The sequence below is a fragment of the Ciconia boyciana genome, chromosome 7, assembly GCF_034638445.1.
Source record: "Ciconia boyciana chromosome 7, ASM3463844v1, whole genome shotgun sequence".
Lineage (NCBI taxonomy): Eukaryota > Metazoa > Chordata > Aves > Ciconiiformes > Ciconiidae > Ciconia > Ciconia boyciana.
The window spans coordinates 52,336,410-52,355,655 of NC_132940.1; the positions used below are offsets into that span (position 1 = coordinate 52,336,410).

Below are 19,246 nucleotides of genomic sequence, written 5' to 3' on the forward strand. Positions count from 1 at the left end.
TGTATAATTGTGGTTTTGGGTGCTGCTGCATTGTGTCACCACTTGCTACTGCCGATACAGCTCTAAAATCTAAAATTAAATAGCAGGAGGCCATATTTATCTCTTTCCCTCTTAAACCCAGGTAACCTTAGAGCAAATTAAACTGGTGAGAAAAGCTGGGAAGTGGGATAAGAGAAGCGAGGAGCGAGTGTTAATTTCCCTGGAAAGTGAAAAACTATGTAGTTTAGCTATCAGTCCAAAGTCTGGATAAATTGTAGTTACTTTTCATGTTTATTTGTTAGTTTTCATTTATTTACATTATTATTATAATCTAGTTTTACCAGGATTTTTTATTATGTTGAATGTCTTTTCCTCCCAGGATCATGAGGTGGTAGGTGTAGTCAGGAAGACGCTGCCTGCCAGCAGCACAGCAACATTTGTTATTACAGGTATGGATAAAAATAAAACCCAACTGCTACAAGCCAGTAGATACAGAAACAGTTAATCAGAAGTGAACTACTTTGTTTCACTAACAGCAAATACAAGTTTCATGCACAGGCACTCAGATAACCCCATGTAGAAGGACAGCCACAAGTTTCTTGATGTGAAATTAAAGACCACAGGGCAGATGACATCTCTTCTCAAGCAGTGACAGCACTGGTTGTGGAAAGTCAACAAGCTCAATAGATGCACACATTTGGCTTCATTCTTTCCTCTGCCAACACGTAGTCACACCAAGCCTCTCTGGCCTTCTTTTTCATCCAGTGACTTTCGAGATTCGCCCTACTTTCTTCTACTGGAAGGTGGAGGACCTTGCCTGTGGCAGAAGCTGTATTCTGGACTGCAGGTCATCTCTCTGGCCACAGCCTGTCCTCTGTGCACTTACCTCTTCTGGCAGCAGAGCTCAGCAGAAACTGTTGCCCCAGCAAGGGTAGGATAGGATAAGCAGGGACGTAGGAGTCTTAAACGTAACCAGCCAGGAGGCCAGAGAGAATTCACTAGACAAAATTTTTGATACTGCCTTCTGAGATGCAGAAATTCTTCTACAGGTCAGAAATGCAGTATCCATCTAACAGCACTTGGGAATCCTCCAGCCCAGGGTGGTTCAACATCAGCAACGATGGCAAAGATGCTCCAGTTTTGGACTGATCTTATAAACCATGCTGACACTGTATTGCTGGCTTCTGCCCCAAATTCCACCCCATCCACATGGACAGGGGCAGCTTCCAGCCCCACCACACTCCCCTGAGGAGCAGGTGCTGTTAGCACTTGCCCTGCAAAGAGGCAGGAAGAGGCATTCAAATGGTAGCACAACACGTCATCCAAACAGCAGCTTACCTGAAGAAAAGGTGGTAGGCCAGAGGTGGCCTGGAAGTTGCCATTTGGACCATGCTAGTCCCAGCCTTGTATCTGACTCAAAATAAGAAGGGGAATGACAGTAGTCATGAGTAGGTATTGTCTTATCTTATTACCTGCCCCAGAGCACTGTGGTGTTTGCATCCCTTCAAGGGACTCAATATAATCACTCCCCAGCCATTCTGCATATGTCCTCCTCTCTTCTACTGGCACGATCTCAACAGCAGAATCCTTAAAGATCAAGTTTTTTCCTTGAAAAGTTGAAGAATCAAACATTTTGAATCCATTTCCATTGTTGCTATTTCCAAAGTAGACCTGAAAATAATGCAAAATTTTCAGTATTTTGCAAGATTAAGTGCCACATTCCTCTCGTACAACATGGAAGACGATAGGAACCGTTTTGTAGATGAAAAGTACACACACAACTGCAGAATCTGTTATGCATTTGCTTTTAAACACTCCACTAGATTAGATACAGAATTCTGTCACTGGCGATTACAAGAACAGCATTTGTGATTTTGGTTTTTTACTTACTATCTGGAAAGAGCTGTATTTTCCAAAGATTCTTCGGTCTAAATATTATTCTCTAATATAGGGTTTGGCTGCACAGGAGTTACAGAAATAACTGAAGCCTAGCATGGAGAAACCCCATACTGCTTTTAAACTAGTTAACTTCAGTATTGAGAGGAACCTAGTTGTGGCAGCCATGCATAGTCTGCCTAGATGGTTTACTGTGTGTGTGGCTGCAGCTTAAATATACCCAGCAACGTTCTGTTGCATTCCTAGGAAAATTCCAGGATGGAAAAGTGTTAGCATGTACTCTATTTCTTGTAGACTTCAAAGTCATGCAGTTTGGGAAAACACCTTAAGCTCCAGGAAAATTGCTACTGAAACCAGTAGCTGGGCAAAAAGTTGAAATCCCTTGTGCACCACGGTGGTTTTACTAGGAGAATTACACAGGTTGTATTTTACCTTCTCTGTCCCACTTCAACAACGGGGCTCTGCGCAGTGCATGTGGTGCCAGTCCCATGATGCAGGGGACATAATATGGCAGTATGATCCTACTGTCTTTATCCTTGGTCTGTGTTAGACCATACGTAACTGCCCCATAGCATAAATGGGTCATTGATACCTGGGCTTTGTCCAGTAGTCCATATAGAGCAAAAACGCTGGTATCTGGGTGAACCATAATGGCCTGAGCTGGCACCCGAGCCAGGTGACACTCAGCAAACTGGGTGACTTCAGCACGGGCACCATTTGGACACAGTAACTGGAAATCACTGGACTTCAAGTTTTGGGCCCAACTATCAGTATTCTTACCTGAAAAAAAAAAACCAAAAACGATCATTGTGACTCATTGAATGCTTTAGAGAAAAAAATATTCTAGAAAAATTACTGAATTATAATAGAGATACATAAAACTAAGTACCATCTGTGTTCTCAAACACTGTCGAGTGCTTCACAAAGGCCACATCCCCAGAGTCCTGTGCCAGGCACCTTTAGGTAATGAGAGATAAAAATTCAATTCAAAGCATCTTTATGTGAACCACATTTTTTTTTCTAATAGCTGATAGGTTTAGAATTCATTTTTTCTTACATACATTCCTGCAAACAAATGCACCGGACCCTAAGGTAATAAGCAAAACCAGAGAAATGAAGCATCTTGAAAGGAGAGAAAACCAACATCTTTGCAAAGTATTAAAAAATATTCTGAATTAAGACTTTTAAGAGAGGAATACAGCAGAAGGTCTTGAGTAAAAACAGTACGAGAAACAACAAAAAAGGCCAATATTAGATGAGCAAAGAAACAGAAGATATATTATGTGATACTCAATGCAGTATTCCCCATCTGCTAAGTGTCGCTTTCACTCCTTTTTAAATCATGTACAAAGTGTATGTCATTAAGGCTTTCTTGAATAAAATAATTTGAGTGCATAACCCAAGAGTTTATCAGATTCTGCATATGTGCATGTATGTGCACTCACACGTATACTTTTTTTTCTCTTTTCTTTCTAAGTTAGAGTGACCTCGGTGCTCGCACAGACACTGCTTTTACAGCCCTGTACAGTGGAGATATCTAGTTAATCTAACTGCAGTTTCTAATGGTACTGTTCCAGAACTAAGTTCAGTTTCCTCTGATTTTCTGAAGCAGGAGCAGCCCAACATGCCAAGGGCACCCTAAAATCTCCTCCTCTCCTACAAGTATGGTATCCCATTACAGAGAGTATCAGGGCGAAGGTGTAGAACAACGCACCTTTACCACCATTTGCTATTTGGTGTTGTCTAGCGCACAATACAACAGGCACCACAGACTGTTAGGAGATTTTTGCTAGGCCTGAAATATGAAGTCTGCAGATGGAAGAAATGCATGGCACTTGCTTCAGACAGCAAGTAATACATAAACAAAATCAATCTCAAATCAGTGAGCTGGCTGAGCTAGCAAAGAGATTTAACTTCCCAGCTACTTTGGGTAGTATGTGCTGGCAGAGAATCTGCAGGTAATAGAGTTTAGTGGTGGTAGCTTGTAGTTTATTCTACAAGTATTTTCAAGAAGCATTTCCTAAAACAAGATCATTAAACCCACCAATCAAGATGATATAAAGCTGTAACTGAGCATGATTTATGTAGTACAAAATGTGAGGGAAAATTATTATTGCTAACAGTTACGAAAAATACATATATTTCATGAGTACCTGGTTTAACATGAATAGTTATAATGAAAGTTCTTATGACCATCTGGCTGACACCGTCATGCAGAGAACAAAGGACTCAGTAGGTGCTGTTCGGTGCATTCCCCATCAGAAAAGGCTGTTCCCAATAGATTTTTCAGTACTCTGCACAGTTTAATTTGCCCCAGGCAGTGGGATATACACAAACCAAATAACCTCTCATACTTCTACTCAGGTTAGCCTGAAGATACTCAGAGTTGAAGGAATCTGGAAATCTGAGGCTGAATTTTAAGCTCATGTCAGTCACCTTCCATAACTCATTCTTCTTTCAGAGAGGATCTCCTAAGTATCACAGCCAGACCCATCCCTACCTTGCAGAAGACTGTGACCCTCCATTTTTCACCCAAATCCTAACCTTTTAAATACCTAAAAATTCCAACATCACTCAATGAATTAAACATCTTCTCTATTAAAAAAAAAAGTAGTGAGCTCCATATAAAGTTTGGGCTGTATGGGCACTATTATCAACTGCACAACCTTAGAATAGGAGCAAGGCTCATGCAGCCTGTAACAGCATTTCTTGCTTATTCATTTGGTGACTGGTAACCAGCTCTGTTAATCCATGAAGTACAGCAAAGGATCTGGAGTTTGCCTGCAAGGCATGTACCACAGCAGAGCAGCTGGACACAACTAAATAGATAACTACTTCTTGCAAATCTAAGTCTAGCACTTCAGTATTTACCAGGCAGCTGCTGTTGAAGTCTCCTCCCCTAAAGGAAAAAGACCGCTCACTGCCAGCTGTTACATGCACCATTACCTTCAGAGGTGGAGGTCAGGAAAAGGAAGTGCTACTTCCATAACTAAGTGTTTCACAGTCTTTGGGTATGGCCCCATATGTAGATGTCTGCTGTTACACAAAGTATTTATTCCATTTTATAGTATTTTCCCCCTGTTCCTTTAACATATCTTGTTTTGAAGAGGATTTGATATTTGAACATTGGCCACAGTTGTTTGTGCTGTTTAGAAACCTACCTTCACATACAGCCACCAATGACTAAGGATAGTGAAGACTCACTCCTGGCTCCCTGTCACTAACCTGCCACTCTCAGCATGGACTTACAGCAGACAGATTCTGGCTACTATTTGCCTGCTTCCCTGCTAAAGCTCTTTATGGATGACCTGACCATTCAGAGTGGCAGACTGTCTGTCACACTAGATTAAAGCAAGACTGGAGACCGGTGACAATCCACTTGGTCCTACTAGGTGGGTGCCTGTTACTCTGTAAACGGACATATGGATTTGGCTGTTGGTTTTCTGGTTGGCTGCGGGCCAGGAAGCTGGCTGGGTGGCTGGGCCCAAAGAGCTGTAATGAATGGAGTTAAATCCAGTTGGCAGCCGGTCACAAGTGGTGTTCCCCAGGGCTCTGTGTTGGGGCCAGTTCTGTTTAATATCTTTATCAATGATCTGGACGAAGGGATCGAGTGCACCCTCAGTAAGTTTGCAGACAATGCCAAGCTGGGTGGGAGTGTTGATCCGCTTGAGGGTAGGAAGGCTCTGCAGAGGGATCTGGACAGGCTGGATCGATGGCCAATTGTATGAGGCCAGTTGTATGAGGTTCAACAAGGCTAAGTGCAAGGTCCTGCACTTGGGTCACAGCAACCCCATGCAACACTACAGGCTTGGGGAAGAGTGGCTGGAAAGCTGCCTGGTGGAAAAGGACCTGGGAGTGTTGGTTGAATATGAGCCAGCAGTGTGCCCAGGTGGCCAAGGCGGCCAACAGCATCCTGGCTGGTATCAGAAATAGCATGGCCAGCAGGAGTAGGGAAGTGATTGTCCCCCTGTACTCAGCACTGGTGAGGCCGCACCTCAAATACTGTGTTCAGTTTTGGGCCCCTCACTACAAGAAAGACATTGAGGTGCTGGAGCGTGTCCAGAGAAGGGCAATGAAGCTGGTGAAGGGTCTAGAGCACAAGTCTTGTGAGGAGCTGCTGAGGCAGCTGGGATTGTTTAGCCTGGAGAAAAGAAGGCTCAGGGGAGACGTTATCACTCTCTACAACTGCCTGAAAGGAGGTTGTAGCGAGGTGGGTGTCAGTCTCTTCTCCCAGGTAACAAGCCATAGGACAAGAGGAAATGGCCTCAAGTTGTGCCAAGGGAGGTTTAGATTGGATATTAGGCAAAATTTCTTCACCAAAAGGGTTGTCCAGCATTGGAACAGGCTGCCCAGGGGAGTGGTTGAGTCACCATCCCTGGGGGTATTTAAAAGACCTGTAGGTGTGGTGTTTAGGGACATGGTTTCGTGGTGGACTTGGCAGTGCTAGGTTAACAGTCAGGCTTGATGATCTTAAAGGTCTTTTCCAACCTAAACGATTCTATGAAAAGGCTTTAACATGATCTCATGTAATGCCTTATGACATACCTGTACTGCTGAAGACATCTGGGGACACATGTCCCACTTCATTTATGGCACATGCCATCTAAACTGTAGCAACAACAACTACTTTTTGCTGACTAGGATGGAAAATAGTTCCTCCTTGCATTTTGACAAGCTGACAGACTAAATAACAACCATATGTATTCATTACCTGAAGGCTCCGCTGTAGCTGTAATAACGTTCTTGGCTACTTGCACTGCATTTATTGTTTCCACTATCATCTCCAATACATAGTTGACAGAGTTTTGGTGGGTAATTGTCCTGCTTAGCTGAAGGCACGCAGCTGGCAGAGAAAAACTCACTCACAGCTGGGGAAAGGCAGACAAACCAATATAATGAGTGAAAAGTGTAAGCTTTTCAGAAGAAAGGTAGTTACACTGTCATGAAATTATAACCAATGCAGGTTTCAGTAGAACACGAGAAACATGTTACAGCCGCCTTGCTGGAATTCACAAACTACAACTTTAAAAATATTTTTCAAAGCACTATTTAGCTGATTATATAATGAAACCAAAGAACTTCCTGGGAGATAGGAAATAGGCAAGCAAAATTCGAATCTGGAGTCTTATAGTCATAGATCCTTCGCTTGTTGTGCTACATTGCTCCATTACTAAATACAGTTTGAAAATAAATGCAATAAAATTCAGGACAGGGATACATCATTTACTGCAATGATATCCCAGGGCTGGAAGTACCACCTAGAGGGAATACGTCTGTGTAGACTATGTAAGTTTCTGTGACTATCCTATTATTGATATCTGACTTGGGTCAATATCCTCAAGCAAAAGCTGAGACAGCCAGGTGTGAAAGCAGGATTTTCAAGACCATATGATAAGCTTAAAGTTGATTAAATACAAAAAGCAATGGACTCTTCAAATGCATTTCTGAAAACTGGAATGAACTTTGGCAGTTTGATACACTGGAGGCCGGGGCTGCCACTGAGATGGATCTGGACAGGCTGGAGAAACAGGAACCTCAAAGTTCAACAGAGGCGAATGCAGAATCCTGCTTTTAGAATGGACTGAGACCATGAAAGGCTAGGGGCTGGCACGCTGAAAACCAGCTCTGTAAAAAAAGGACCTGGGGATTCTGGTGGACAACAAGTTGACCAAGAGTCAGCAGCATGCTCTTGTGCCAATGAAGGCTAATGGCATACTGGGTTGTGTTAGTGGAGCAGTCGGGAAGTGATGATTCTCCTCTGACATCTGTGCCAAGTTTTGAGTTCCCAATGTTAGAAAGACATTGACATTCCAGGGCAAATACAGGTGGAAGGAGGGTAGGATGCTCAGAGGGATGGAGCACGTGACTCAGCACTTACCAGGCTGAGAGCTGAGTTTGGTCAGCCTGGAAATAAGACAACTAACAGTGTATTGCTATCTTCATTTACATAGTAGGTTTTTAAAGAAGACAGAGCCAGATCTTTCTGAGAGATACAGAGCAAAAGGATAAGAAGCAACAGACTGAAGTTACAAGAAGGAAAATTCTGATTAGATACAAGAAAAAAATTCTTCATACCAAGGATGGTCAAACACTGGGACAGGGGTCCAGAGAGTTTGTGTGTAATCTCCATCCTCGGAGTTACTCAAAACCTGCTTGGACATGGCCCTAGGCAATCCGATCTAACCGGACCTGCTTTGCGCAATTGGTTGGACTAGATGACCTCCAAAGGTCCCTTCCAACCTAAATTAGCCAATCATTTAGTCATAAAGGAAAGGAATACTTTTGTGTTAGATGTCGCATTCTCAGTATGACACCTCCATTAGTCTACTCTGGTAGCAAAGTTAAAATTTCGAATCGTTACATTTGAAACACCCCTTCACAAACAGATAAGCTTAATATAGAGCTATGAAAGATCAAAATTACTTCCCTAATGAAAGTTTATAATTAGACTGTTACTGTATTTTTGATACGTAGTACTGTTGTCTTACCTTGAGGAATATTACAGTCTCTGGTCTTAATAATGCCCCTCTTAATTAGTATACCAATGGGGATATTCCATCCAGCGGTTCTCCCCAATCCTGTGTGGCAGGACTTCTTCCCTTTCAGGTCACTGATGGTGAATGCATTGGACAGATTTCGTTTCACTAATGCCACAGCATAATATGCACTGCTGTTGTCATCAGCTTGCAGGAAAAAACAAAACTCATTACAGCTTCCCTTAAGCATTCCCTTAATGATCATCTACAGATCCATCACACTTATCTGGTGCCAACTTCAATTGCGCCAACAACTGGCTAGTCAGGAATTATGAATGCACACGTACATAATTACTCTTCACTTCTACCTCTTCACAATACTGCATTCACTTATAGCCTATATACTGGTACTGCTATGCACTTGAACTGAATAATCTAGAGACAAACATGAAAACGTTCTTGTTAACACCAGCTCTTATAAATACATCCCTCTGAAAAACAACATGTGGGTCATTAGTGACTTAGCAAAACTGCTTTAAGAAGTTATTTTTATGTTAAAACCTCAAACCTGTATTAAAATTTCCATGAGTTTTGCAGCATATTGAAATTCTGCCTTAGTGAGACAGTGGACACAAGCCCTCTTTTCATTGGTGACTCTGAAGCAGCCACATTGACAGGAAGAATTTGTTTCTAACTAGAATCTACTGTGTAATTTCTGTATTTTTGGTTCTGTTAAAAATATTTTCATTTTGTGAATACTATTTTTTTCCATTGTAAATATTTTTTTGCAGAATTGAAAAGACAAAGAGATACAAGACTCAAAACTGCCAAAGACTCAACCTGGTCCTGCAGCAGGACAGATAAAAGTTGCTACAAACTCACTGTAAGAACCCATCCCATACTTATTTCCTCCTCTGTCCATGATGTGAGGATAGTAATTCTCATTTCCTTTGAAAATAGCTTTCCCAGCAGGGCTAGGGAACAGAAGCTGTGCTTTTAGAGCTGTTTTCAAACAACCTGGAAAAATAAGGTCTATATTTATGTTTCCTGACCTTCTTACCAGAGTAACTTTCTCCAGCAGCAGGTACAAGGCCGTATGTCTTCCCGGCTGTGTAAATATCAGCTCCACCCAGAACTACAGCATCACTTTCCTTTTTCTGAAAAATAAAATAAAATTTAGGATTTCTGTGAAAAAACAGCAGATACCTTCCCTGCTACAATGATGACACCTCTAGCATCACACCTATTGCATGTCAAAGGGCAAGTCTGACGGCAAAAGAGCAATACACTGCTAAAAAAACCCGCCAAAACCTGCATGAAGCATCATCAGTGAAATGGGGACAGGAGATTTCACACATACAGGCTTGAGCTAGATGGGCAACAATGCCCTCATCACAACTGCAGGTCATCAGGGTTCAGGCCCATCCATACCATGTGAGCTACAGATCGCCTCCTTGAAATCCAGTATTCTACTGGTCACCTAAGTGTGCTTGTGTCTGATCCTGTCTACCCAGCAGAGAGCAGCTTGTGTTAATTTGGTTTGTTGCACAAGGATTGTAGCAGCCTACCTGGATCAGCTCCATGCACTGTTCCTTTGTCTTGGCTGAAATACACTGAATTGATGGTTTCAAATTCTTTTCCTTAAAGGCAACGGCCATTTCACCACATTTCCAAATCTCCTCAGTGGATACAACGCACCAGTTCAGGCTTTCTGGCAACGCTGCACAAAATCGGAAAGCAAATACTACAGTTCACTTTCTTCGTAATAGACAAGGAGGTATACACACTGCCCACTGTCATATATGTACCATACATGTTATTAAAAATGTTTACTTCTGTGTTTCTCTCCAGCTCAGACTTACACCTGATTAGGAACCACAGAGCTCTCCAGATTAGTGGTACATCCACACTGCAAACCTATCCATAGCAAAGTAACAAGAACTCCTATGACTGCTGACCATTAAGAACATCTATAATGTATTAGTTGAGTGCAGCAAAAAACCACTCTGAACACAGGCTTCCTCATACGTGACAGTCACTGAGCAACCCCCAGAAGAGACAAGCCTGGGAGGTGGGGGACTTTGCCACAGCACAGAGCACATCTGGGAAGCTCAGTTGCCATGGTTATTAAGCTTAAGGCAAGGCTTCTTACAACCTGTGTTTCTGACTTTGCCAGAATGCACATCAAGTAATTTCTACATTCTTCTGATAGTATAAAAGACTGTAACACTTCAATAAAGAGCAGCTGAGGGTTTCTTCAGCTTCTGAAGGAAATTCTCTGCTGGGAACCCATTCATCCATTCTTTATAGACTACCTGAGGATTTACACAGCAACACATTACTATTTCCCCTTGTTAGCACGTAAGAAATGGAGTACCAGGTAGCAGTAGCAGCTTACCAGATTAATGTGTCTCATACACCAGAAAGGGTAGAAAGACCTGCATCTTATAACACAAAGTGGGCCAATTTGCACAGGAAAGTATTCTGCAATGTGATACTGTTTCTAGGTCAAAAAGTGACCTTTCTCCATGCTCAAAGATTAGACTGACACCTTGCCATAACCCTCCAAGAGTCAGAAGAAAATAAAGCAGAATAAAGATGGTCTCTGTTATCAGCTATCTTTCTTCTTGGTTATGAATAGGAATCTAAAGACAACTTACTGTTGGGGTCGCAGCTCCGAGCCTGCATGGCATGAAGATACTCATCACCCAGCCATGCCTGGTAATTCTGAGCTGTGATTGCAACGAGCTCTGTGGTGGAGTCTCTGAACAGAAGATTCTGGGCACCAAAGGCTGCGGAGTCAAACATCTGAAACTTGGTGCCTACCCCATTAAATCTTTGCTGTAATGTCAAAGAAAGAAAAAAAGCACCTGTCACACATCCCTCTCCCTGGGATGTGTGACATCCCACACCCCTTCAAACCCCGCAGAGCTGAAGGTGCCCAGATATCCTGTCTTCAATTGAGCTAGACGGGTGGGAGAACCCCTCTAAAATGCAATGCACTGATAAAAAAAAATTGTGTCCTACTTGTCCCTGGTTCAGGAGCTGGAAGACAACTGTCCCATCTGTGTCAGGCCGCACAACCACGGCACGAGCTGGGATTCGGGCCAGGTGGCAGGTTCTCCACTCTGTCACTTCAGCTGTGTTGCCGTTGCGGCACAGAAGCTGGAAGTCCCGGGAGCGAAGCCACCGGGCCCATGAAGAAAGACTTCTTCCTGAAATCAGACAGAACATGCTTATGGAACAGACATCAGGTGGGGCTGATGCTCCTGGCTCCACGTCTGCTCTAAGCATCGCATGCACATGGGGAGCAGAACACACGTCTCCTGCGTATCTTTGAACTATTCCTGACTGCACAATATATCCCATGCATCTATGTGGTCCTTTAGTCATGTATCTCTGATAAGACAATAAACAGCTTAACACTTGTGAGACTGCACTGAACTGTAGTGGAGTCTGCAGCAGCATCAAGAGCATCCCTAAGCCTAGGATCACATGCAATATTTTTTGGGTTTTTTTCCCTGTAAATGATGGTCAGACAGGCCCATGATATTAAAGCAATGTTATGCTCAAGGTAGATTTCACAAAGTGCCAGATAGGGCAGACCACATCTTGTTAACCTTCTGCTAGTCTCTGCTGAAATCCCTGGGTAGGCAGGAGCAATGTAACAGCCCAGGTCTGTATAAAACTGAAAGTTTAGTGCTGTTTAAGCTCTCTTTCCAGAAGAAGCTTAAGATTCCACCTCTAACCTGTACTGAAACTATCAAGCATTTAAAAAAAATAATAATAATTTTTAAAAAAGGATCACAGGGACTCCTCTATCTCCTGGTGCATACATCTGTGGGTACATCTGTTTTCGCTATTAGAACATTTTTGGCTGATTCCTCAATTCAAATTAAATCAAACATTTGACATTATATTATTGTTACAGACACCATATTTCAGACCTCGCAGCCACTATTCAACAAGTTTCTGGACTACTCACCATCTGTGTTTTCAGGCACTGTGCTGTGCTTCACAAAAGCAACTTCGCCAGCACCTTCAGCCAAACACCTAATGAATATAAATCCAACCACAAAGATGCATTACAAAGCACAGCTCCCATGTACTGGACACTGCCAGCTGATAGCCAGAGGGCTGTAGGCTACATTCCATCAGCCACAGACACTGACCTATTTCCTTGGGCTGAGTGTTTTGCTCAAGGCAGAGACTAGTGGCTGTTAGAGCACGAAGTAAACTATAACTGTCATTTGGTGAACATGGACAACATGTTCAGTGCTGCCTGGGACAAACACCATGACCTCCTTTGTCCAGGAGAGTTCTCTGTCTCAGGCAGTCACACAATCCTTTGGGGAATACGCAGAGAGGAGCAAGTGTTTCACATGAGCAAATTCTGCCCTTGCTCGGTCAATGCTATTGCTCAGGGACTGGGAGCTGCAACATAGCACACAGACAGGGAGAAGGAAAATAAGGGAAAGATTGATGTGCAAAAATGGAGGGCAGAGCAACTCGATAATTCAGTGCAGCTGAGGTGGGATGCCAGAAATAGCTGAGTAGGGCAGCAGTTCAGCTCTCAAGACTCCAAGGGTCATCAGGTTTTACTGGGAAAGATACAGCCTGCTGAAACACACACTCAGACTTGTGTCAACAGCTGCTGGACAAAGCAAAGAGCAATGGGATTTCCCTGCCCAGTATTACATGCTAAATATCCATTTGGTTTTAACACTCGGGTATTAATACCTGAAATAGTGGGTTTAGAATTACTTTTGTTCAGTCTCAAGGTTTAAAGCATGGTTGTCCTAACACAATAGCAGATTTTCTAACAAGATCAACTGCAAGTTCTCTGGCTTCAATTTCCTGTCCGTGAAGCCTGGACACAGTGGCTATGGATAGAGCATAGCGATAAAAAAATTGACAGAGCCATGATTTTTACCTGAAAGCCCCACTGTAGTCATAGTATTGCTCTTGGGAATTTCGTTCGCATTTGTTCTGCCCAGCCAAATCCCCTTTGCAGAGCTGACAGAGGGATTTGGGATAGTTTATGCCATTTGCTCCAGGAACACAGCTTGCATTGAAATAGTCACTTACAGCTAAATGTGAAAGTAGAATGAGAAATCTTTAGCAATAAACAAACAAGGTCCTACAATCTCGTTTTAACACATCTACACAGTACCTCTCTAAAAACATTTAGAAGGGATAAGTAATTTTATTCTTAAAAGATGGTTTCCAGGTTTATAAAAAAAACCCCTGCAGTCTTCATCAGAACTACGTTAGGTCTATTCCATCTTACGAGGACCATCAAAGCCAAGGAACAAAACAGCAGCTAGACCCACACATTTCTGACCACACACAAGGTCCCAGGACCATACGATAAGGCACTGCTGAAGAACAGATCTTTGCCCTGTAACCCTTACCTTTTGGAAGGTCACATCCCATTGCTGCCAGGCGCCCACTGTCAATTAGATAACCCACTGGCACATCCCAGCCTGCAGTTCTGTTGATGCCTGTGTGGCATGAACTGGCACCCTTCAAGCTGTTGATGGTGATGTTGGAGCTCTTCCTTACCACAGCCACAGCATAATAGGAAGTTCCAATCTCTGCAGTGTAGGGAGAAAGAGAAGCAAGCGAAGTAGCCTCATGGAAGCATTACAGTGAGATACACTGATCTGTGGCCTTTTGTGGCTCCCCTACCCACAGGCAAGTCACATTGCTCACATCCTTGGTGAGAACCTGCTGACTGTGAGTGAATGTCCTCCATTATCTTTTCAGTGTGAAATGTCTTAGCTAAAGGCCACAGGCAATCTGCTCTAACTTTGAAGGTCACCCTGCTTTGAAAGGGAGGTGGGATGAAAGACATCCAGAGGTTCCTTCCAAGAAGTAATTTTCTATGATTCTGAATATATTTGGATTGAATTGAAACCAATAAAATTAATAGTAAAAAAATTTATTCCCCAGTTGTCTACTAATTTGATCTTAATTTTGATACAGCATAGCAAGTTGATGTGACTGGAGCATCACAGCTGGTTTCATTCTCTTTTACAGTTTAAATTTCATTCTCTGTTTTACAGTTTGATATAACTCACAGTCAAGAGTTTAGGGTCTGAAGTGACCATAAGGTCATTCAATCTGACTTTATTTAGATCAGAAATCATTAAATTTCATTCACTTTTCTCTGATTTGAGCTCATAACCTGACTAATAGAGATAGCCAGCAGCTGGATCATGAAGCCCATTTGGTTTTGAGAAACTGAAGTACAATTCCCTCACCAGGGTCATGATGTGGTTAATGGGGGGGTGGGGGGGGGGTGCTGCAGGTGATCCAAATCCCTGTGGACTGAGCCCAACAGGCACTTCTGAGTGCCTTCTGGGGATGCCTTGGCCAGATCACACTAAGAGCCAGCTGCAAACCAAATCCAGCTCCATCTCACAACAGAGTGGTGGGACACCACTGCCTGCAGACTGCTTCCAGAACTGTTCCTTCCCTTGGGCCTCTGAAAGTTATGGGGGACATCTTCCAGCTCTGAACTACACAAGCATGTTGATACTGAGCCTTTAGTCAGGATGACAAGTCACCACTGAATTATTGTCTGTCTTGAAAGGAACTCAAACCTTAAGGACACCCAGATAAGGAGCAGAATCAATCACTTCCTTTCCTCCAGCACGTAATCACATACACTATTAAAAATAAAATCTAATTATTCTAATTTATGGGATTGAGAGATAAACCTAACAACAATTTATGCTTTGCAATTCATTAATTTATCTGCAAAGTACGGAACAGAGAAGACAGTAAGCAGTGAGACTGTAAAAAACAAACAAACAAAAACCCAAAAAAAACCCACCACAAAAACCAACCACCAACCAAAACAAAAACCAACCCAACAAAGCTATTACAGGAACGGCTATTTTGACCCAACAGTTTCAGGACAGGCTCTGCCACAGCCCTGCGTCTCCCATTTCCCCCACGCATTCTGTTATGGGCAGGAATATCCAAGAGGGAACCTGGCCATTACCTACTATTTAGAGTCTTCAAGAAGAGGACCCCAAAATAAAATGGAAACAGTAAAAATGCATAAGAAAAAGCTCATATTAAGTAATCTAAAAGTTATTTATAGTCAGAGTATACCTTGATCATATACTTCCCCAACCACAGGTTTCAGACCATGCTCCTTTCCAGCCTGGTAAATCAAACGGCCATCCAGTGTTACTGCATCTGCCAAATCATCCTGTGCAGACAAGGGCAGAATACATGTTGAGGCTTAATTATCAGTATTTCTCAACAGCCAGAGGCAGAGTACCCATGAATTTAAGAGAAGAGGCCCCTTACTCTGCATTTGTGAGTTGTCTTTTCTCCAGAAAGTTCTTTTAAGGGCACTCAAATTTCTGAAGAACAATTACCAGGAAGGATTTAAAAACCTCAAAACTGCCTTCCTTCAAGAAATAATGCAGAAACCCAGCCCTGGACCGTGATGGCCTCACTAATCTTCATAGCCCAAAGGAATCTTAGAAATGGATCCTGCAGCTCTGTGATGAATCTTAAGGCCCATCCATTTGGAGTTTCATTCATCTCTATAGCTAGTGCTCCAAATCTTGAAGATTTAAATAAAGTAAATAAATTTTTGAGGTCATACACAGATAGTTTGAAGTAATGTCTTCTGGGGCTGCAAAATCTGAATGCCAAAGCGTACTCAAAAGCAACCTTAAAACATGCTGGCTTGTACCTCAGCAGACAAACAGCCACACATTTTGGGAGAGGGGGAGCAGATGGCAGTGCCTGTTGGACAAGGAGGACAGCATCTAAAAAGGCTGTCCAAAGTGGGGAAATACAAATCTGGGGCATTCACTGCTGGGAAGGTGTCCAACAACAGCGTATCTTTTCAGCTGACTATAACACCGAGCTGGCTGGAATCCTGCTACAGATGCAGGATTGCTCTGGATTGCACAGGATAGGACTTCCCACAGCAGCAAGGACTAGAGAACTGCTATACACACCTCTGATCAGCTGAGCCTGGCTCTCACTGTGTACCGAACCTAGCGGAAGCCAGGAGAGGGCATCTCACACAGAGACAAGATACTGCTGAGAAAATAATCAGCAGCTTGACATTTTGCACTTCTAAGCTGATTCCAAGTTTCTCATCAGTTTGCTTAACCTCTGGTTTGGCACTGGAGGGGGTAATTTAGTTTAGCCATCCCTTGGCAGTTTGCTGAGCATTGTTTAGGGTATATGGGGCTATGCTGCCTAGTATACCACAGCAATTTCCCACACGCTGAGCCACATAAAAAGCTTCAAAATTTTTTAAGGGATCATGTGAGAGCGTAGGTAATACCTTCATGTTGATACCTACATCAGATTTGAAGTTGCCATGTAATTTGAAATATTTTACTTATTTGGCTCAAGGGGGGAAAAAAGATGATATTCATTAATTAGCTGAAACAATAGATAACCTAAGAGTTGCTTCTCATGAATAAGAGTTGAATAAAGCTCCAAGGGAACCTGGAAAGGAGTTGGGATTGGGAGATATTTGCATCTTAAAGAACAGGCACAACCTTTCTGGAATAAGCAGATCTGACACCCACCAGTGAGAGTCAGAGCACACGACGACAGTTTAGGAATCAAATATGGCCTGCTGTTTAGAAGGGACAACTGACAGTGAGAGGAAGAAGAGGAAGTGGGAGTCAGAAGAATCTTACCCTCAGAGAGAACAAAATGAGCCTCTAGAATTGGTGGTGGACAGGAAACAGAGCAGATAAAATGGGAAGGGTTGGCCACAGGAGACAAGGACTGTATTATGTGGACATATTTCCACGTCAGATAGCACTCCTCTGATTGGAAAGCTGAGCCTTTGAGCTCTCTTTAGCAGAATAGCCTCCTATCAATAGCTTGTGTAATAAGTAAGTGTATAAGTAACAGAACAAGACAGAAAAAAAGTGCCTATTGTATTTAACATGAAGTAGTTTACAGGATACAGACCTCTCCTTTAAATGCACACAATCACTGCTGAGGTGGCCTATCAGCAATAGTGGGGGTATTTTATTTTTTTTGTAGCAAGCATTTGCCAAAACATTTAGCAAAAGCATGGGATTATTTCACATACGATTTTCTGATAAGTATATGTGCGATGGTAATACCCTGTTAATTGTTTTCAGAGGGACTTCATTTCTGTGTGTCACAATGTTTGAGAATTACCTACAGAAGTGTTTAAAGACCTGCTGAAGAATAGTTCTGGTCACATTAAATATTATCAGGTTGCCTAGTTTAATGTTTAGACATTTCTCAATTTTTAAACACCTTCAAAGAAAAAGGTTTTTTACTTTATCCATGTGCTAACATATTCACAGGACTAAGTCCAAGTTATGTAGTGCTATAAAACAGTGTATCTCTGTCTCATCAGCCATTACGTCCCACTCCCTTTTTGGCCTCAGAGAGCAGAGTTCAGTGCAGATGCGGACTCAGGGGTTCCGCACAGTCCTACACAGAGTAGGCCAGCTTAAACATTTAGTAGATTATTAGCACAAGAGAAAAAGAGGTCTCAAGGACAAAGCCTTGTCTGAAGCCTTACAGTGAAAATTCATTTTATCAGAAAGCTACTTACTCATGCTATCTACCTGCAGGTTTCTCAGTTCAGCTAGTCAAGCTTTATAGGAATCTAAGGTTTTAGACAGGTGCCTGCTGCTTGCAATGGATTACAAATGCAATTCTCTGTGCACTGTATTTCAGAAGCAGACACTCGTCAGCCCTTTTAATAACCTGCTTTGCAGAGTCTAACAGGTCTCTCCATGGAATGCAGCAATCATCCAAGCAGTTTTAGGAAGATCTGACATTAGAAAGTATTTCCTGTCTAATCCCAAGGTAAGATCCACATATGTACCAATATCTACTCCTAACATTCTTCAATATAGTCTTGAGTCCCTCGCTCAAGAACAGCATTTATCAAGAGACAATACGGTAGTGTTAGTAGTCAGACAACCCTTCTGCTTCTGTTGACAAAAATTTATGAGATACCAATTTCTGAAATTTGTTCCTTTTTTTCTGGCCACACAACCACCTGCCTCATGTCCCTTCAAACTACCCTGCTGGACCTCGTTTCCTGGCTCTGACCTCTTGTCCTTGACAAGCTGCATCTCCTCCACAAAACCCTGATTTTTGGGCATGTCTACACAGGATACACAAAGAATATTATTTATTACCACAGCCAGACATGCTCCCCTTCCCTCACACTCTGCCAGTGAAGATGACCATGATTACCTGCCTCCACATTTCCTCCAATATTCACTTGTTGCCTCTCACCCCCTCCTAAGGAGGGAATTAATTTCCATACATCATTTTGCAAAGCCACATGTTTACAGTCTTTAAAAGCTTCCCCAGAACTGTGCTCCTTTTGGAAACTGAGCACACTCTGGGCAGCTGAATTAATACAGCTGGGTTTGTGTGCCCTTTGCTCACCCTACTTGCTGCTTTGTCTCCCTCTTGTACTCCGGTATTGGGAGATTTGATTTGGCTTGACATTCATCTCATCTGTATATACAGCAATTTCCATGATGGGACCCTGAAATGGGAGTTTGATCCAGAGTTTATCGAAATACAATCTCCTTATAGGCTCAGCAGCACAGCTCTAACTACCGCCTGCATCGTACAGCTCCATCCCTTCTTAAATATCTGCTAAATAAATCTGACACAATTCCCAAATGAAAGATTAGCATTTGGGAGGAAATATTTCAGACCTTTGCTGTGTTCCTAATAACTGGCCGTATCTGACTAGCCAACTAGATGACCCAGGGCTGTTCTGACCTTCAGGTTCATATGTATACCTTTATGTCTTTTTTAAAAAATATATGCTTTGATTTTTCAGAGACATGAATGCCAGGAAGCATATGGTCAGCTGCCTGGATCATCAG

At 42.6% G+C, this 19,246-nt stretch overlaps 1 protein-coding gene across 1 annotated transcript; it reads right to left on the bottom strand.

Moving 5' to 3' along the window:
• Positions 1-206: 206 nt before the first annotated feature.
• MELTF (melanotransferrin) lies at positions 207-18,502 on the bottom strand. The gene is made up of 14 exons (XM_072868492.1): positions 18,401-18,502; positions 15,477-15,576; positions 13,766-13,948; positions 13,285-13,441; positions 12,337-12,404; positions 11,379-11,566; positions 11,012-11,192; positions 9,920-10,071; positions 9,412-9,508; positions 8,364-8,558; positions 6,587-6,743; positions 2,765-2,832; positions 2,468-2,655; positions 207-1,650 (listed from the first exon to the last, which is right to left on the bottom strand). Exons 1-14 carry the CDS (start codon positions 18,500-18,502, stop codon positions 1,372-1,374), a joined length of 2,115 nt encoding a protein of 704 aa, XP_072724593.1. The 3' UTR covers positions 207-1,371.
• Between the last annotated feature and the right edge of the window lie 744 nt (positions 18,503-19,246).